This window comes from Felis catus, chromosome C2 (assembly GCF_018350175.1).
Source record: "Felis catus isolate Fca126 chromosome C2, F.catus_Fca126_mat1.0, whole genome shotgun sequence".
Taxonomy (NCBI): Eukaryota; Metazoa; Chordata; class Mammalia; order Carnivora; family Felidae; genus Felis; species Felis catus.
This window is the reverse complement of record NC_058376.1, coordinates 55,180,870-55,201,567: the sequence shown is the minus strand read 5'-3', so window position 1 is coordinate 55,201,567 and position 20,698 is coordinate 55,180,870. Positions and strand designations below refer to the sequence as shown.

Below are 20,698 nucleotides of genomic sequence, written 5' to 3'. Positions count from 1 at the left end.
TTATATCCAATCATAGTAAACAGAATTAATTGCTCCCTTTGCTATGCTGTCTTCCTAGTTTAATTTTTACATGTTTTTACTAGATGCTGTGGATCCAGAAATGAGTAAGAGTCCACATTCTTTTTTTTTTTTAATTTTTTTAAATTACATTTATTTATTTTTGAGAGAGTAAGACAGAGTGCTAGCAGGGAGGGGCAGAGAGAGGGGACACAGAATCTGAAGCAGGCTCCAGGCTCTGAGCAAGCATTCAGTACAGAGCCTGATGCGGGGCTCAAACCCACAAACTGTGAGATCATGACCTGAGCCGAAGTCAGATGCTTAACCGACTGAGCCACCCAGAAGCCCCCATTCTTAAGTTCACAGTCTGAGAGCAACAAACTTGGCAGATAAAAAAATCCTCAACAAGAGGAAATAGCACTGAGCTTAAGAAACTGTAGATGCTTCTGCATACTCAATTCTGAATAAATGTGAGAAAATACAATTTTCCATAGAAAGTATTTACAATTTAACATCAACGTTTTCAACACTTTTCCATATTCCCATTACTGCCTGGAAAAGTGAATACTGGGTGTCTCTGCCTTCAATGCTGAAATTATGTAAAGTTGGTGAATCACTCATAATTCAGGGTCTTCTTGGCAAGCACGTGGAGAATACGAGACTCAGGAAAGAAGCCCAAAAAGGAGAGCAGCTAACCTCTACCTTCTCCATATAATGGAGATTTACTAAAGAAATTTTGCTTTGCTTCTAAGATGTAAAACATTTTTCCTTAGAATTGGATAAGAAATATCAAATTAATTTCTCTTTCTCTTAAATAGTAGGTTATTAGAGTAGATTATAGTAGATTTAGAGATTGGTCAAAATTTAGATTTTTTTCAAATAAATAAGAGGAAAGAGTATCAAGAACTGTTCACGCTATGATAGTGCTGTTGATAAAGCTTAATAGGATAATACTATGTAAAGAGAATAAACAGAGGCAATACTAATTAATTTCCGTTTAGTGGAAAGAATGGCAAACATCACAGATTGTAACTTAATAGGCAAGTATCCTCTCATCTTTTGAAGTGCAATGCAGGTAGGAAATCCTATTTAGAGGACAAATCATAGAGAAATATGATATTCATGAGTACATTTGCTACTTTCCATTTTAAAAATGTTTTCCTTCACCACAAACACCTAACAGGTAGAATTACTTCTGTCTTACCAATGTGGAGCTAGTGCTTAGAGCTAAAAATGGTTGCTTAAGATAACAAAGCCGGTATATATATCAGACCTGGGACTGTTGTTTTGGTCCTCTAACTGGTGCAGACACATTTTCTTTCTTTTGTGCTCTCTTCTTTCCCTGTAAATCAATCCTAATTCCCTCCCAACCTCGGACATAGCACATGCACACACAAAGCCCCATGGAGCCTACCTTTCATTGTCAATCCCCAGTCCATGTTTGTTTCGGCAATGAGTTTTCAGTAGCACATTCATAAGATAAATTTGATCCCGTAATATTTATCATACTATTTATATAAAAACCCAAAGACTCAGTTTCTTCCATATTGCTTTCAGAGGTGGGTGCATTGTCCATTTTCCATGTGATAAGTGGATGAAGATAAACACTTCACACACTGCATATTAAGAAGCTATCTCTGTTCCTCTTTTCATACTTTATCACAGGTGTGATGAAAGCTAGGAGGGAGAAAGAAGGCATGTGAGGGACTGGCATTAGTTTCTTTTTAAGTCATCTGTGCAGAACACTTATTATTTTAATACCCATAAAATGAAGAGCTAAGCTTTATGAGAAAAACTTGGCAGTTACGAAAGGAAAAACAAAACAAAAACTCTGTAGAAACTTCAGATACAGTCTGGTTATCTACAAGTGAAAGAAAAAAGCATGTGCAGATACTTAGCAACTAGCCATCTTCGTTCTCTAGCAAGAATTCTAGATAGAAATCTAATGACCTCAGTGAGCAACCAATATAAACTAGAGCTCATGCAGCACTATGCCCTCTCAGGTAATAACCCAGAGCCTGTTTGATTCTTTGTTTACACATGATTCTTAGATTTCTGAGTCAAGATCTCAAGCAGCTAAATGAGACAGAGGGAAAAGAAACAAGCGCTGGATAAAACAACCTGCTAGAAAATGCCCCTCCCCCCAATAAATAAATATAGTTAATATAGACAGGAGGAAAGCATACAATATTAAACTTAAAAAACAAAAATTAAGCCAGTAATTCAACATTTTAAAAGGTAGCATATGGGCAGAAATTAAGATTGATACTATTAAATGCTAATAAGACTAACGGGTCAAAGTAATATATTAAAATTTTCTGATACTTTTTCTTTCAAATCATTTCCCACTATTAAATACAAGAATGCTCATCACAACACCTGTCATGTAAAACACTGGAATATCTACCAGTAGAGGAATGGATGTATCAGTTATAATATGTCTATACTATGAGATACCATGCATTTAAAACATGAGGTAGATTTGTATTGACTTGCAAGGTAGTCCATATTCAATTAAGAAAGAGATATTTTAGAAAAACATGGAATGATATTATTTCTATGTTTTATCAAACCTTCCATGCATACTTACCTCCCACCTTTAGTACTGCTTTGTTTATGATGTTTCTAGATGCTGTTCCCACATAGCATATGTAAATTCCTTCATCCGGAAGGCTTAATCTTCTAAATGATAAGGAGGCATTTCCATTTCGCTATGTAAGAGGGATGTCCTGTTTGTGTATCTGTGATCTTGCCTTTCCAGTCATGGTCTTTGTAGTATGAGTGCACATAGCTCTCTTGATTCTTCCAATGAACTACTACTTCAGGCGCACTCTTAAATAAACAAGGGAGAATTACATCTTCACCAAGTCCTCCAATGGCAATCTGCTTCTCCTCAATATTATCAAGATTTGAGGAAGACAAAAGCAATATAACTAAAAATCAAGAGCAGTTATGAGGAGAATTAGCGATGGGTGCTTATCAAGGGCTATATCAGAACCACCTAGAAGAATTATCCTAGGTCAGCAGCCTGCCAATTAAGACAATACCATCAAAAACCTTGCTAGTCTGATTACTAGAAACGAGTCACAAAGCTAGTGTTAGAGTTTCTGCAATTGTATATTATATATGCAAGAGTCCTGTTGACTTTTATTTCATGGACCCATTTACTTCTAATACCTACTACAATAACAACAAAACCATTTATTCAGCTAGCTAGAGTCAGCAGGCCCTAAACAAATAGAACAAACTTAATTTGGTTTCATTAGGAAATATTTGTAGTGTGTAGAAAACAATGCTGGATTTGGAAATCTGTTAGGAATATGCAGACCTTAATCTCAAGCAAGGGAGCACATGGGCAGGAGGGGTCCAAAAGGGGAAATGAAGGGACTCATTTATTTTGGCTTTAGGGCACCTCTCAGGATGTCATATGTGTCAAATGAAATGTACCTATGGAATAGCATCCTAGAAGTGGAAGTCCAATCATCCTGAGCTATATATTTATACATATAGTTTTTTACTATTAATTTCAGAAGTTGACTTTGAAAAGCAGATGGATTCAGAAAAACAAGCAAGGTTTTCGTAAAGAAAATATATTTAGCCATTTCATAATCCTTGAAGGTAGCATCCAGCTTCTTTGACTAATTCACAAAACATTGTAGGCAGATCGTGTACCCTATCTATGGATTTTAGGAAATTAGGGCTGTAAAGACAATGGAGTAAACTCCTTTGGACCTTGGCCAAGACTACCCAAGACAGGAGAATTGAGCGCTCATGTGGCCTTGTCACAATCTTTTTCCTCTGCCTTCTCTGGGGCTCCTTCTACTCCGCTATGTCCCACTTCTCTCCCTCAGATTTAGTTTATTTCTGTACAAAGAGCTAGAGGGATGTGGTGGTATTATGCTGAGAGAAAGACATGGAAAGATGGGAAAGAAAAGGAGTGGTTTATGTCAACCTCCCAAATTGTTCTACTAAACACCTCTAATATTTCATTGGATAATTTAAAAATGCCCATGACAGGACCAAGAAAAGTGGATAATGCCTGCTGTTAAGTGCTAAGTACCAAGCTTACCCTTGGAAAAAAAAAAAAATCAATCATCAGTCAATCAAACTTGCCTTTCTAGTGATTTTATATCTGGTAGCAGATAACAGAAAAAGCCTTAGAGTAGACAGGAGAAAATATCATTTTTAATCTTCATCCAGGATCTCCAGTCTGTTTCCTATTTCTCTTTAAGTGATCTTTTAGAAAGGTTCACAACGCTATGGCAACAGAGGAAACCATCACCTTGCATTGTGTGCTCACGTTCCTATCTAGTTGTACAAATAACTAACACTTGGTTACATTATAAAGGAACTCACCGTGAAACCCACTTAGAGGTGGTGCAAGGGTGAGGATGACAGATAGCACTGCCTGTGCCTTCATGTCGTGTGGAGGTCATACTAATTACACTATCGAAGACAAGCAAAATATGCATGTTAGGGATTTCAAATGCCAGCAGGAATAGAAAAAGAATGCGTCTGACTATCGGAGATCAGTTAAATAAACTACGGTACATCCATACAGATCATTCTTCTGCAGCCATTAAAGATAATATTGTAATAGTTGGTTCAATGGTGTGGAAAGAAGTTCCTAATTTTACAGGAGAAAAGTCAGATTACAATGTAACTTGTAAGTAGCATAATCCCTTTTTAAAAGCACACCTATTTCTGCACATAGGAGACAGACTTGTCACTAAATACACACTAGGATGTTAACTCTGCAGAGCAGATATCACATCTAAAGCAGTGCTGAGAAATGGCCGTTGAGTGAATAAAGATTTGGTATATGGTCAACAGTGGTTCTCTGGATAACAGTTTTTCGTTATGTTTAAAGCTTTCTACAATGGATATGCATTGCTTTTACAGTAAAAATACTAAAAACAAATTCAGTTAAGCATTAATGCCGATGATGTTAACTATGGTATTGTTTATAATCACACACAAAAACAGGGGTGCCTGTGTGGCTCAGTTGGTTGAGGGTCTGACTTTGGCTCAGGTCATGATCTCACCACGCAATCAGGCTCTGTGCTAACAGCTCAGAACCTGGAGCCTGCTTCAGATTCTGTGCCTCCCTCTCTCTCTTTCAAAAATAAACATTAAAAAAATAAAAAAATAATAAAATAAAATATAATAACACACGAAACAAAACAAAATCTAGAAACATTCTTATAATAGTATAGATCATAAGGCAGTCATTAAAATCATGGTTTACAATGAATGTTTCAAAAAGCACAAAACACAAGAAAATATAGATGGCAAAGTATATACATACAATATAATTCAAGTAAGTAAAATATAACTGATTTTCTCTGGTGATAGGATTATAGATCATTTTTACTCTCTAAAAAAATAGCTTGTTTAAAGAATAGCATATAATTAGTTTTAAAAAACCTCTAAAGGAAAATTTTAAAGAAATCATTTGGGAGTCATACTATTAAAAAAGCTGTGTCATAAATTTGTTGTAGGATATGAGCTTTAAGAATAATTAAAACTATTCTAGGGGAACCTGGGTGGCTCACTCAGTTAGGTGTCCGACTTCAGCCCAGGTCATGATGACCACTGGTGAGTTGGACTCACCCCGCTTTGGACTCTGTGCTGAAAGCTCAAAGCGTGGAGCCTGCTTCAGATTCTGTGTCTCCCTCTCTCTGCCCCTCCCCTGCTTTCTCTCTCCCTCTCTCTGTCTCTCTCAAAAATAAGTAAACTTTGGTTTAAAAAAATAATTAAAACTATTCTAAAAAATACAATTCAGGGGTACCTGGGTGGTAGAGTTGGTTGGGTGTCCAATTCTTGATCTCAGCTCAGGTCATGATCTTACAGATTTGTGGGTTTGAGCCCTGCATGGGGCTGTGTGCTGATGGCACAGAGCCTGCTTGGGATTCTGTCTCTCCTCTCTGCGCCTCCCCTGCTTGTGTGTGTTCTGTCAGTCTCTCTCTCAAAATAAATTAAAAAAATATAATTTGACTCCTTCATCACATCAAAATAAAACCTGATAGAATAATTTATAGTTTCATCTTTGCATTTTAAATTCTAGAATAAAATAATCGTGTATACAGACTAAGATGTGGGCCTTTTTTTAACAGGACTATACAATTTTTATATAGATAGATCTAAATAAAAATTGGAAAAGCAACAAGAACATATTAAGATACAAATAAACAATATGTTTACTATATGACAAAGTTATCACTCCAATAGCTTAGAGCAATAGATAAGATGTTTGGCAAAGCAAAAACTTGTAAAATAGTATTAGTTATGAAAATAAGACCTTTAGGGCACCTGGGTGGGTCAGTCGGTTAAGCGTCTGATTCTTGATTTCCCCAGCTCATGATCTCACAGTTCATGAGTTCAAGCCCTGCATGAAGCCCCAGGTGAGGCTCTGTGCTGACAGTGCAGACCCTGCTTGGTATTATCTCTCTCTCTCTGCCCCTCTCCTGCTGTCTATCTGTCTCTCTCAAAATAAATAAACATTAAAAAAAAAAAAGAAAATAAGGCCTTTGTATATTTTTCCTGTAGATGTATTTGCATGTATAATGTATGAAAAGATGTAGCACAATGATTATTTCTGAATACTAAGATTACAAGTAATCACTAAACTCATTTTCTGCATGAGCATATGTAAATATGTAATATTTTTTACCTTTATAGGCTACTTAAAAAAAAAGAATTAAGAATTATTGCTTTCCAAGTAATAATTAACTCAAATCCACCTTGCTTAATGTAACTTTGGGACATCCTATGTCCACTCTCTTTGGATTCACTTTCTCATTCTTTCTAATGACTCCAATATTTGCTACCTTTTCTGGAAATTTCCAACATCCCTTTTTCCCATGTCTCTTTCAGCTGATGCTCTGGCTTCGTGAATTATAATTTATTATGGATACACCCTCACCCTCTACATCAATTGAACCAACCCATTAAGAGCTGTGTCTTCTCTTTCTGTCCCCCCTTCTCCTCTTACACAAAGCCAAAGCCTTCACTTTTGCTCTGTATCTCATATTTTTTTACATTCAAGAAATTTGTCACTACAATTATATCCCCTCCTTTACTGTATCATTAGGTTCTCTCTCTTCATTAGATCAATACCATGAGTATAAATACTCCAATAAGCTCTATCGTAAGAACATTAAAAAAGACCATTGTATTCTCCTCTGGCTCTTGATTAGCTACCTACCTATTTCTTAGCTCTTATTAACTTCTTGAAATAATTGTTTAAAGAGCCACCCTCATTTCCCCTTTACTGTCTCTCCTTAATCGACTCTGGCCTCTGTCTGTGTGACATGCCATAAACTGCCCCTACCAGTGTCTCCAAAGGCTTCCATGTTGCCAAAAACAGTAGATATAATTTGTCCTCATCTTATCCAATCTTAGAGCAGCATTCAACATAATTGGCAGTTACCTCCCTCCTGGATGATTCTTTGCTTGTTTCCAGCCCAACTCTTTTTCCTGGTTCTTCCTTCCTCACTGCTCCTCCTCCTCTGCTTTCCCAACTTATGCGAAAATATGGAAAGTTCTCAAGTCTTATACTTTCTCTACACTCCCTCCCTAGGTGAGTTCTATTCCATGGCTCTGAATGTCATCTGTATGTGAAGGATTTTCAAACGCATCTACTGAATCAAGGTCATATATTCAGCTGCCCATTTGACAGATGCCTTATAGGCAGCACAGAATCAACATGAGCCCTTGACTTTTGCCTCATTCCCTTTACCATTGCTCCCTGCCTCAGCCCAAACAAGACAACAAAATTACCCAAAAGTGCTGCCAGTCTTGTTTTTTTGTTTTTTGTTTTTTGTTGTTGTTGTTGTTGTTGTTTTTGCTATTGGATTCGATAAATCTCCATTATCTGTGCACTTACCCAACTCCGCTATTACTATCTCTTCCAAAGTCACTATCCTCTCTTACCTGGATATCTAAAATATCTGCCTGGTTACTCCTTACAATCCACTGTCAATTCAGCAGCCAAGAGTCATATTTTTAAAATATAAATCATTCTATGATATCCTCCTAATTAAATCTCTCCAGTGGCTTCCCGCCATACTTGGATCCAAATTTTTAACCCTAGCCCACCAAGCCTTGTGTACTCTGGCTCCTAGCCCTGCCTGCCCCTCCAGCCTCTTCCATAAGAGCCCACAACATACATTCTCAAAACCCTGTGAACACTAATCCTCCACTTCAAGGGTCAGCATGAGCTGAGAATTAGGCTCTTGAAAATTATTAAATTCATGCTTTTTGCATAAAATGACAATGACAGTAACCCATTTATCATTAAGATAAAGTACTATGAATAAAAAAAGAAAACATACTCAACCCCTTCTACACAAATGCTTGATTTAGCTCTGTTGAAATAATTTCAGCATTCAGCTAAGTGAGGGAGTTAATGAGTATCTGGCCCTATTTTTATGCCCAAGTTTTATTTTTAGACATTTATTTCCTTCCCCAAAAGCAGCAGAAATCTTCCACCTTGGATTAAACTGAAGTCACCCAAGTTGCAATCAGCATCCTTACAAAAGGGCTCAAATGTTAGAAGCATCTTGTTCTGGTACGTTTTGGCTGGATTCCAGATGTGGGGGAGAATGGCAAAAAGAGGCAGCCTCTGTAATGGAACATGGCAAAAAGAAATCCAGATGCTAAGACTAATCAGACAGAAGAGAAAATTGAAGCCATTCTACAAGTATAAAACAAAGAGAACGGAACGACTACCCCTGTACCCATCTTGACAGCTACAGACCACACTGACTGCAGCCATCAGCACTAACTGTGACAACAATGACAAACTTCACTTGTGTTCAGGCCAGACTCTCTAGCCTGCACATCAGTGACACTCAAGACCAGTCCTGGCCTCGTAACTGCTGGCCTAAATAGGACCTGAGCCACATCGCAAGCCAATGCTCTTTTTTTTTTTTTTTTTTTTTTTGAAAAACAGGAATGTTTTATATCCCTTGCATTGTGTCAGTTCCCTTCACGAATTCCTTCAGGAAAAGCCGCTTCCAGGGTGCCACAGACTCCTCAGCATTGGTTTTAAATTCAATGCCTCTTCAAAGTGCTCTTGGCTCTGAGCCAATTCATGAAAGTCATAACAAAAGGAAACTCTGTAGCATCCTAGGGATTTCTCCTTAGCATCCACTTAGATTTCAATAGGATTGACTTTGTTAAGATGGAACCAAGAACAAAAGAACAATTTTAGTATTACCCACTCTTTACTCAAAAAAACCTCCCCTGATGTTGTACAATGAAAATCCACCCCTTGAGGATACATTGGGTTGAAACTTTGAATCTCTAGGGGTGCTTGGTTTCAGGCTCTGTTTAGGTTTCTGTTTTGTTGTTTTTGTGGATGGAGGAGTAGGTCTCTGTAACTGGGTTAAGGTGCACACTAGTACATTTGGGGGGGGGGGAGGTGTGGAGGGGCAGTGGCAGGCCAGGAAGACTGAAGGAAAAGGGAGGTGAAACTAGGAAGAAGGGAAGGTAGATAGGGGGTGACAGTTGTCTTGCTTGTCTTGTCTTGCTGACCACAGCTTGAGAACAGAAAACAGAGCCACTTGCTCAGTCACAAGGGACAATCTCCAGGCATCCTCTACAGAATCACAGCACCTCAGGACAATCCATCAGAGAAGAAGAAGAAAAGGAACTCACTTATGGGTTTTCCCATGAGGTTTTCACTCCCATGTTCCTTCTGGTTGTGCACCTGGTCCCTCAGGACAGCCACTAAGGAAGCCAGACGTCATACCTCACTGAGTCTGGGAACACAGGGCAGGGGAAACCGCAGCTTCTGTGAGTTTCCCCTGGAGACTCACGTCTGAACTGTGGTTGTTGAAACTCACACTGTGGTGGGTACAGTGGTGGGCATACAGAAGTTAGCCTTCCCCCGGGAAGGCAGATACAGCTGCTGACATTTAGAAATGGGGCAGTGATGTTAGAGCGGGGGCTCTCTTTGTGCAAGGAGTAGACAGCCCAGAAAATAGGTAAAGCCAACAAAACCTAGGAAGGCTCATAATTCGGGTCCAATAAAAGTTGCTATTTGGGGGCACCTGGGTGGCTCAGTCTGTCGGGCATCTGACTTCGGCTCAGGTCATGATTTCACTGTTCGTGAGTTAGAGCCCTGCGTCCAGCTCTGTGCTGACAGCTCGGAGCCTGGAGTCCGCTTCAGATTCTGTGTCTCCCTCTGCTCCTCCCTCACTCACGCTCTCTGTGTCTCCCTCTCTCAAAAATAAATAAACATTAAAAAAAAATTTTTTTAAGTCACTATTTTAGAAATGCCACACATTTAATATCGGATATTTTGTATATTAGCAGACCATTAATCTCCTGCCCAGATCCCCTATGATCACTTCTACTAGTTCAGGTTTCATGCACACATTGCTCAGCTACTGCCACCTTCTTCAGAGGATTGCCCTCAGGTGATGGCATCTGTGGTTCTGGGAGTTACATTCTTTCCCTTACTCCCTGCCCCAGTGGTGGCTTCAAGGCAAGAAACATTCTGTGGTCCAGAGCCTCCCAGCAAATGAGGCTGAGCCTCCACATGAAGCCACATCCCTGCTCAGCTCCTTTTCCTGCCCCATCCTGCTCCCACACTTCTTCACACTTTCCTCCCGGAAACACTCCACAAATCCCCATCTTTGGCGGGGTTGGTCCCCTGGAAGCAGAGCCCGAGACAAAGAACGTGAATGGGAGGGGCAGTACTATGCCTCCAAGGGCCATTCTCCACTTCAGACTCCTATCACAAAGTGCTTCCTCCTGTCAAAAGGGTTGATTATATAATCCTCCTCAATAGCGCTCTATATAAGAAAGAATATAGCTGGACAGAGTGTTGCTTTTTGTTGTTGTTGTTTTGTTTTCTTTTTCTTTTAAAGCAAGAATGCTGCAAAGCCACGCAATAGACAAAAGAGAATGCCAGGGTTGAAAAGACAGACAGGCGGACATTTTGTTGAGCACATAAAGGTAGTAAACAGTTGAATGAGACTGCATTAAGTGAAGTGAGTTTTGAACATGTGCAGATGTAAGGCCAAGGACTGCCTGAAAACAGTCAGCTCTCCCTCTATAAAACACACAGATAGATGGCCGTGGCATGCCAAATGCCCCCGAGAAGCCAGTCTGCTGTTTCTGTACACTTCTCCTCCTGCCAGTTCAGTGCATTATCATCACTAAATAATTTAAATGTTAATTGATTAAATGCAAGGACAAGACAAACCCAGGGTTTCTCCACGAGCTAAACTGAAGAAGATGAACGCTCTGCGAAAAGGCTAAATAAAAGCAAGTCACAAAATAGGAGAGAAGAAAATTCTGCTATCAGATTAGGTGCTGGAGACACAATAGTCAAACTGTAAAGATCCAGAAGGAGCTGAACTCTTCTGTAACAATCTGAGTACAAAGTTCTTTGGCCATTTTCAAGAAATGATAATTGGAAATACTAGATGGTGCCCTACTAAGTTTGTGGAAGAAAGGTAACACAGAAAATCACACAGTGCTCCACACACAGAACAACGTCTTGACCCCCTCCACTCAAAACAAAACAAAACTAGAAAGTAGATGGACACCTGTTATTTCAATTTTTAAAACATTTAAAATATATCATTTGGATACCGAACTTTTTTTTTGTTTGTTTTGTTTATTTGTTTGTTTTTTTAACTAGACCAACTATGGGGCCTGATTGTGTCAGATGTAAGGATTTTAAGGAAAGTAATGACATGACTGTGGTGTCCAATCCCCACAGACAATGTGAGACAAAGTATCTGTAACACAGAGGCAGCAGTAGTACCTAGGAGGGTTGGGGTGGGGGTGGGGGGTCAAAGGATCCCTCCTTCCTAAGGTTGGTTTAGGTTTATCACCCAAGTCTGGTATCATAATTCCATCCTACAGTGGTCACGGTTGCTATATTTAAATGTCTATTGTATGCTAAGTGACATATTCAATATTCATCATTCTCAGTATGAGATTAGCCATTTTGACTCAATCCCCATGTCTTCCTTTCAAATCCAGAAGTAAAGAAACTTTCTTGTCCCTACATATCAAGGTACTGGGGTTGAGTGACCTGTAACGGAATATTAGAATCAAGGATTTGGTGTAAAAACAATTAGGCAAAACAATCCTTACAAGATTTATTCCTAGCTGTGTAGATTGCTTAGGGCTTTTATCAAGTGATGCTTTATAAAGGACTGCCTATGTGCACCTGAACTACCGGCTATCAGTCCTTAGAATTTAAAGATGTAGCCAACGCAACTAGCTGGTGCACAAGACAGGGAGGACCAGGGCCTAGGTCTACATACACAGTGTAGTGGGTCATTCGCAAAGTACAGTGGTTGTGAAATTGGCTTTTTATCGGTGAGTTTTCTATACAGTTCAGAGTTCATTCTGCCAAATAAACCCTTGTTCGTAAAACTCCGTTGCTCCAGCCCTATGTTCTACTCCCAATCCATTCCTAGTGTCTGACAATGTTAAAGCTCTGAGAAACAAGAGAAAATGAAATACCTCAAATTTATCCCGACCTCCTAGGAAACAGGATTAGATCATTCTTTGTACTGTTCCCCCCACTCTGTTGTCCACCAAGCTTAACTGTCTTTTCTGCCATTGAAAACCTACAATTTGAGCATCTCCTATGTGTCACAGGCTACTCAGGGATGAGTCAGACAGTCCCTAATGTCACAAAGCTCAATCTGGTGCCAAAGATAGATGGATTATATAAACAAGTAAATCATAATACAGAGATACAGGCAGCAATAAGAACTCTCTGAGGTGCTACAGAAGGACAGAAGAAAGTTCTTGAGCTTAGTGAGGGCAGGGTGTTAAGGAAAGCTTCCCAAAGCATTAAGTTTTGAAGGGCAAGAAGAAGCTGTCCTGTGAGAAGGAGTCGAGGGAAGTGAGGAGGGAAGATATCTTCTAGGCAGACAGTAGAACAAAGATACAGCCACAAGAGAACACAATAACAAAGCAGGCCGTGTGGAAGGAAAAATGCTGGAAAGGTGTGTGCAAAGGCCAGATCGTAACCACTCTTGTAAGCCACAGTAAGGAAATAGAAACCTAATGATGAAGTCAGATTTGTCTTTCAGAAAGATCCCACCAGTGGAATTGTAGCAGATAAATAAAAGGAGCCAGGCTGTAAGCATCAATGAAGTAAATGCGGCAGGAAACCATTTAAAAGCAAACTAAATAGTGTGAAATAGAGAAATTGTGAAAGGGACACCGTGACAGACACTGGCACCATTTCCCTTTTTCTTTGCTAGCAGAACTCTTTCTCTGGCCAGCCCTGGGCAAGACGTGACCACCTCTAGCTAACAGAACACAGAAGGTCCAGAAAGGGTAAATGAGATGGCCACACTGGCTCAGTGCAGGAGGGGGAGTCCTCCACATTTGGGGAAGGAGAAGCTGGGGTAGTGACCACTGCAAAGAGCTGGAACCCAATCAGAACTTCCCAACTTTCCTGGAAATGGAGAGCCCAGCAACTAACCATGTTTCCACACCTCTTGAGTCTGGAAACCCAATTATAATGCCTGTACATCTGCCTTTCCCTCCTTCTAACTCTGAGCCTAATGGAAATAGGAAAGTGTGGCCAAGCCCCTTGTACTTCTCTGTCTCTAAAAGGAACTATTGAAATCCAACTGCAGAAAAAAAAATTTTTTTCCACACTGTTTTGGACAATGGACCATAAACAGGAGTCTATTGGGAGGACTTCTGTGGCAACTTTTGTGTCTGTGTAAGAGGCATAGTTACAAGAACAGAATTTCAGGGCAACCCCTTCCTTCTGCTTTCTGAGAACTGATTTCATGCTGCATTTGCAGAAGCCACCTCCCAGACATGAAGAAACAAATGAGAAGATTAAAAAGTCAACATAACAAGGATCACAGAGATGACAGAAAGACAGAAAAAAAAAATAGAGTTTGTAATGACACGGTTGAGTCCAGCCTGTTCTGGATCCTGTACCTTTAGACTTCCTGCTAATTAAGTAATATATTTAAACTGCTGTGACTTGGGCCTTCACGTGTTTCCAAATGTCCCAAGGTGACACAAAATAAAAATATCTTCTTTCCCCTGATGAAGAGCTACTAACACAGGAAGTAGGTGCCATTTTTGTCTACATAAATAAATCAATGAAAAAAAAATAGCCTCTCTTCCTACTACAACAAAATATTGACAGAAGTGGTGTCCTATTTTAACAGGGTCGAGTTAGAGAGATTCATTTGCTTGCTAATGGTGGCAAAACCACTTTTAATCTTGAAGCTAAAGCAAGCACCAGTGATGAGCTATTAGACGTTTGTAGGAAGTTTAGTGTGCTTTAAGTTTTCTGTAGGAAGAAGTTTCTAACAGCAGAACCACATTAACCTTAAAAGTCCTTTCTTTTTAGTCTCAACATTAAATGGAAAATACTGATGCTCAGCTGAAGTAGTAGCTTGCACATATGGGGGTTTTCTATTATACACCTAGAAAAGGGTTTGGCTAGCTTTTACTCTCCAGGGTCCCTGTTTGTCCTTATTTCTTTCAAAGAAAAAAAAAAAAGAGTAAACACTTGTTTTCAAAAGGCCTTTGAAAATACGGCTATCAAGTAGTAAAGTAATGTCATAGTATATAACTAGGATTTGCATATTGGTAGAATGAATGAATTTGACAAGTCATAATGCAATGATGTATACTTCAACATCATAAACTTAATGTTGAATTTATAAAGTTAAGACTAGAGAAGAGACAATATAAAAGTTCTAAGTTGGTCTGTAGGCCTTTAAAGAACAGAGTAAATGAGTGGCTCATTCATACACAGGGGTATAATGGGCCACTCACAGATCAAGCTGCCCAGATGCACCTGGCAAGGCAGCCTCTGCTCAGTTCTACTTGTTTCTATAGCTAGAGGTTCTCCTGGGGGTTTTCTAGGCTCAATAAAAACACTGAAACGTTCCAGGAGGGAGAAAGGGAAAGTGTGAGAGGGAGGGGAGGGGACAGGAGACAGACAGACACTAACCAGTGCTGATAGGAGGCATCTTTGTTCATGATCTCATCTAAGGCAGTGAGATCCAGGCCCAGCACAATTTACTGTGCAACGTAGACTGCTTCTCCTTGCATTAGCTGATCTTCGGAGAGTAAGGATGAGAAGCCGCTACCTTCTTTGAGAAATATGCATTCTCTCATCTGCTCTCCCCTCTATCAACCTATCTTCTGGTAATTCCTTCCTGTCTCAATTCTGTCCCCTCTTATCTCTCTCTAGACCTTAACCCTTCTCCTGACCCAGCCCAGCTCTGCTTCTTTCTTTCCCCAGGCCTACAAACTGAACAGCATTCCTTGACCCTGTTGTTACCGCTACTTGTGACCCTAATTCCCAACACATTTACCTCCTGATCTGTATCTGGGAGGATATCTACTGCTATTCCTTCTCACTGCATACTGACTTTAAAAGTCCTGTGAGGTACATGGGTAGCTAGCTCAGTTGGTTAAGTGTACAACATCAGTTCAGGTCATGAGCTCACTGCTCATGAGTTTGAGCCTGGCATCAGGCTCTGTGCTGACAGCGAGCCTGGAACCTGCTTCATATTCTGTCTCCATCTCTCTGCCCCTCCCCTGCTTGTGCTCTCTCTCTGTCTCTCTCTCACACACAAATATAAAATAAAATATTTTTAAAAACTTAAAAAAATAAAAATAAAAATCCTGCGAACCAGATTCCCCTTACCAATACTGAAATCATTTTTGAAAAACCCCCACGACACAAGTGACAAACCCAAAGACATTCTTAAACCACATGGGGACATTCAGCTACTCCTCTCTTGCCATAAAATAGGATGTTGTCTACATTTGTGGGGATCTTGGGTGAGGAGAATTGGCAAGTCAGAAGAGAAGATTATGTAAATAAATAAAGATGGATAAAAGAACCCTTATGACCAAAGTTTACTAGGAGGTCCTATCTGCTAAGACAAAATAAACTATAGTTTTCTCTCTTCTGCATTTGTTACTTCTTTTGGTAATATTAGCAGCTAACATCACAGTGCTAGTAAGCATATAGTAATGTTATACACATTGTAAATCTAAACACAATCATATGAGGTATTGTAATTTCCATCTTAAGATGAAGACACTGAGGTTTAGAGAGGTTAAATAACTTGTTCAACATCAGTTAGTGAATGGCAAAACCAGGACTTTAAACTACATCAGGCTCATGACTTTGAGGCCTTCCATTAACCACTACTCGACTATGAAACTTCACAAGTGACATCAGTGATTCACGACCCCTAGGTTATTCCCCAGAGAATGAGCTATCAAGGAGAAAATGGTTCCCTCCAGTGTAGCTTTAGCCTTTTTGAATCTTGACCATTTCAGTTTTGGCCCTGATTGCAGGAAGTTATTTTCTCTTAGCAAGTGGTCAACAGTGATTGTAAAACCATGTGTAGTTTAGGAAAGAAGTTAGTGTAGTAATTCCAAGTGCCCTCTCTGCTTCCACTTGCTCAGCTCTCCAAATAGGATTAACTGTGCATTCTGTTAATGATTAGTGGTAGCTTCTTTCATAGTACCCCACGTTGGATGATAAATTATATACCATTGCTGTCTTAGTCTTTATTAAACATTACATATCAACATGTAATCAATCTCCTCAAAATCAAGAACTTCTGCTAAATGTGTAGGGAATATTTCTGTCTGCCCAGCTATACCCTGCCTTCAGAGGAACGCTTCTTCACCACTTCATTTTGTTCTGGAGGGGAGCGGCGCTGCTAACCTGTGTTGGCCACAATGTCCTACTCTACCATTCCAACCAAGGATAGGCTAATAATCCAGGCATGGCAAATCCTGGCGACCCATCCAAAGAGGGGACAAGGGATCCAAGAAAGGTCAAAGCACTTCTGAAATTTAAATGAGAAGATCTTTTTCCACTAATGCTTCCATACTGGGAGAATGTGGAACTACTGACAGCAATAAACTCCTGCCACATGAAAAGAACCGTTTGACAGAAAGAAATCAATCAATGTGGGGGGATGGGGTGTGGACTGGGAGGGTGGGGGTGGCGGGTGCATAGAGAGGCTGAGGGTGAGAGTATAATAACAAGCAGGTGAGTACACCAGAGCAGAGAGAAGTGCTAGCCAATAAGCATGTCCTCATGGCCTTGGTTCTCACACTTTTTAATTCAAGTCTATAGACTACCCCAGTATCTTTCCATTTCATGTGTGCTAACCAAATCTCTTTTTTTGCCTGAGTTAATCTGAATCTGGTTTCTATAACTTGCATATAAAAGTGTCCTGACACCTAATCTCCCCAAAATTTACCTTCAATAATATTCAAAGATATGAAAAAAATGTTAAATAAGGTTTCATTTCTAACCTAGAAGAATGACAAAGATTAGATGGAGAGACAAATATCTACACAACACACACACACACACACACACACACACACATACATTTAATATTCAGTCCTGGAAAAGATGCTTAGAGACATATCATTGGTGATGGTACACACTGATATACAACTTAACTTTCTGGAAAGCAATTTGGCAATATTTATCAAATGCCTTTAAAACTGCAAGACCTTCTGTAGTGACAAGCAATAGATTTAAGACTTAAGCAAGAAGGAAGTGTAATAGAAGGACATTGGGGAACTCCAGAACTGAAGGACGAATCTCCAAGCTTCAAAAGACCAAAGGCCCAGACAGTGCTGGGAAAGTTGACAGCAGGAAGCCTGGGTTCAGTTCTTGGGTTCTTGGGTTCTGTTACACAGTGACTCAGTTCCAATCAACTTCCACCTAACTATATGATAGTTCTACTTTCCAAACTGCAGAGACCAAGAATTGGTTACATACTTCTACTCTTGGAAAAGCCAGCTATGGTAGGGAGAGAGAGCAACAGAATATAAGATGTACAGTCAGTTCAGTGGTATATTTCTATACATGTACCTTTGGCTGCCCAACACACATACACATCTCCATACAGCCAAAGCTGCCTTCACGTACCAACACCCAAATACTCTCTGAATAATGGCAAGCTTACTTACCTCCTTCTCTGTGGGAAGCAGTCCAAGTTACACAAGCTGCTGCATCCAGGAGTAATAATAGATTCCACAAGGACACTGCTCAACAAGATCAGCATTTCTCAAACCATCTATAGTAAAGGAACAGTAAATTTTTGTTTCTAATCTGTCATGGACAAATTCACTGGGAAAATGCAATAAAGATGAATTGCTAGATAAATGAAATTAAACATAAAATGAAGCACTTGATTTTTTTTATTATTATATACAGTAGGCACAGAAACCTTGAGAGCAATGTAACAGAGTAATTTTAAAAACTCTATTTCTATACTTCTTGCATCATGAACCAATAATAAACAGTTCAAACACTGGCACCAGCCTGCAGTTCCCCACTTTGAGGAGTTCTACTTTGGATAATATTTATTCCCCCTCAAATTCTGCTTCAGTCTATAGTCCAAAAGGAATACTTAACCATCAACAACACACTTTACAAACAATATGGATAGAAGATGCTTTTTTCTAAGTCATGTCACAACAATCAAGGAAACAGGCCATATTCTTCCTATCTGCCACTTCTCCTGAAGCCAGAGCTGGTATTTATGCCCATTCTGTGATCTCCTTGCCTTCTGCTAGTCCCTTAGCTATGTCCCTGATGGGTAGCCTGAACCTTGATTCTTGAATGGCTTCCATTCTTAGTGGTCTTACCTACATAGGGACAACGGTCTCCCACTAACCTTTTCCACCAAGAACATAAAAGAAAGGAGGAATATGATAGGAACTTAGTGGATCCCTAACTGCACAGCAGTAATCATAGTATTCTTACTAGGCATGGTTAGTCACCCTAGCTATATAGTATCCCACTTTTCTGCCATTTTCCCCTGGCATGAAGAACCCAATGACCAGTCTTAGTTTCTAATTCAGAAGTACCACTGCATCGAGCCCTCAAGTACAAAGATGAAGGACACTAAAAGCCACAGTGAGTAAAAACTGAGAGTAGCTTTGTTATAATTATTAGACACCTCACTCTCTCCTCAGTCCATGGTTCCTAGATCACATCTTCTAACTATGGGGAGATAATTCCTTATTTATTTTTTTTAATTTAATTAATTTATTTATTTCGAGAGAGGCAGAGAGAGCACAAGTGGGGTAAGAGCAGAGAGACAGGGGAACAGAGGATCCAAAGCAGGCTCTGTGCTGACAGCGGAGAGCCCGATGCAGGGCTCAAACTCACAAACTATGAGATCATGACCTGAGCTGAAACCAAGAGTCAGAAGCTTAACCAACAGAACCACCCAGTCACCCCAATAGTTCCTTATTTAGAACATTGGTTTGGAGCCTAAACAATCTTCTGTGAAGTAGCTATATCATCAGGTAGAAGATGCCCTGGAAGATTTCAGTGTTAAGTTTTTAGAGACCATTCTACCATATTAGAAGGACTGCAGCTTCATTGATAGAAAAAAATAAAGTAATGAATTACATTTGAATTAGTCCATGGCTTTCTTTGTTTTGTTTTGTTTTTTATAATTTTTTAAAAATGTTTTTATTTATTTTTGAGAGATAGAGAGACAGAGCCTGAGCTGGGGAAGGACAGAGAGATTAGGAGACACAGAATCTGAAGCAGGTTCCAGGATCTGAGCTGTCAGCACAGAGCCAGTCACAGGGCTCGAACTCATTCGAACTCGTGAACCGCAAGATCATGACCTTGGCTGAAGTCGGATGCTCAACCGACTGAGCTACCCAGGAACCCCTTTCTTTCTTTGCTTTTGATCAAGGAACTCCCTTCACAGCCAATTTGGGTGGGATAATGATTGCGTATGAAGCATTCAGTAAGACTGCAGTTGGTAGTTCTGGCAAAGGCATGCCCAGGAGGGAGTGGAAGAGGGAAATAGAATTCCCTTCTATAGCAGAAGCAATTACATATAATCCAGCAAGGAGCCAACTTCTCTTTGTTAAGTGTGATGCCACATCAGAGATGTGGGCCGATCTCTAAGGCTAACAAAGTGAGCGCTCAGCTGTGGCATAGCCTGGTTTGCTTTGATGAGGGAAAGACTGTGTGGTGGAGTCTATACAGAGCCTCCATCTCTACTCTTATGGCTGCCTTTTTCATGTTCCATGTGAATGCTCACCAGAAAGCCTTCACTGCACAAGAGGCTCTCAATCACGTGACTAGGCATTGATGGAGTCAGTTCAGCTTAGCCTCCTTCTCACTGCTTGCTTGATGGGCTTCTGATGGTATACAAGCAGTTTTCTCATGTAATTTATTTGCTTAATAGAACACTAGAAGGCACAACTTGGTGTAGATACTGGATCTCTGATCATAGACTCTAAAACTCAAGTATGTTCTTCATAAACTCTATGCTATCCGATCTACCTAGACACAATTTCTGAAACGAATATCCTTTGCTAAAGAAAGCAAAGCCTTTCTCAAAGTCTAGGAGCTTTTATTGCAATTCTGTTAGGGTTTGCTATATACACATTCAGTATCCAGATCTGCCTCAGTCACTGCATAAATTTCTTCCAGTGAGGAGACAATATATGGATAGAAGTTACAAGGAGATCAGCACCTGATTAAATAATATGTTAGGCAACTTTTCTGGCACCAGTTCCATCTTTTCTGTGGCTCAAGCTCCTGACAGGCAAAGTTGCCAGGATTCCAGCTTCCATGAGGCACCCTCATCCCTGGGACCCCATAGTATCGACTCCTCCCCTCACAGAAGCAACTTCCTACTGTACCATGAGTTTT

The 20,698-nt window shown here is 39.9% G+C and overlaps 1 protein-coding gene across 1 annotated transcript in view; it reads right to left on the bottom strand.

The window, feature by feature from the left end:
* Positions 1–228: 228 nt before the first annotated feature.
* HHLA2 (HERV-H LTR-associating 2) overlaps positions 229–20,698 on the bottom strand; it is a 52,584-nt gene continuing 32,114 nt past the window's right edge. Inside the window, 7 exon segments of the mRNA XM_045036896.1 lie at positions 229–1,674; positions 2,588–2,710; positions 2,713–2,758; positions 2,761–2,930; positions 4,354–4,443; positions 8,491–8,623; positions 17,980–18,086. Of these exon segments, the coding sequence (XP_044892831.1) occupies positions 1,421–1,674; positions 2,588–2,710; positions 2,713–2,758; positions 2,761–2,930; positions 4,354–4,417 (657 nt within the window). The 5' untranslated portion in view covers positions 4,418–4,443; positions 8,491–8,623; positions 17,980–18,086 and the 3' untranslated portion in view covers positions 229–1,420.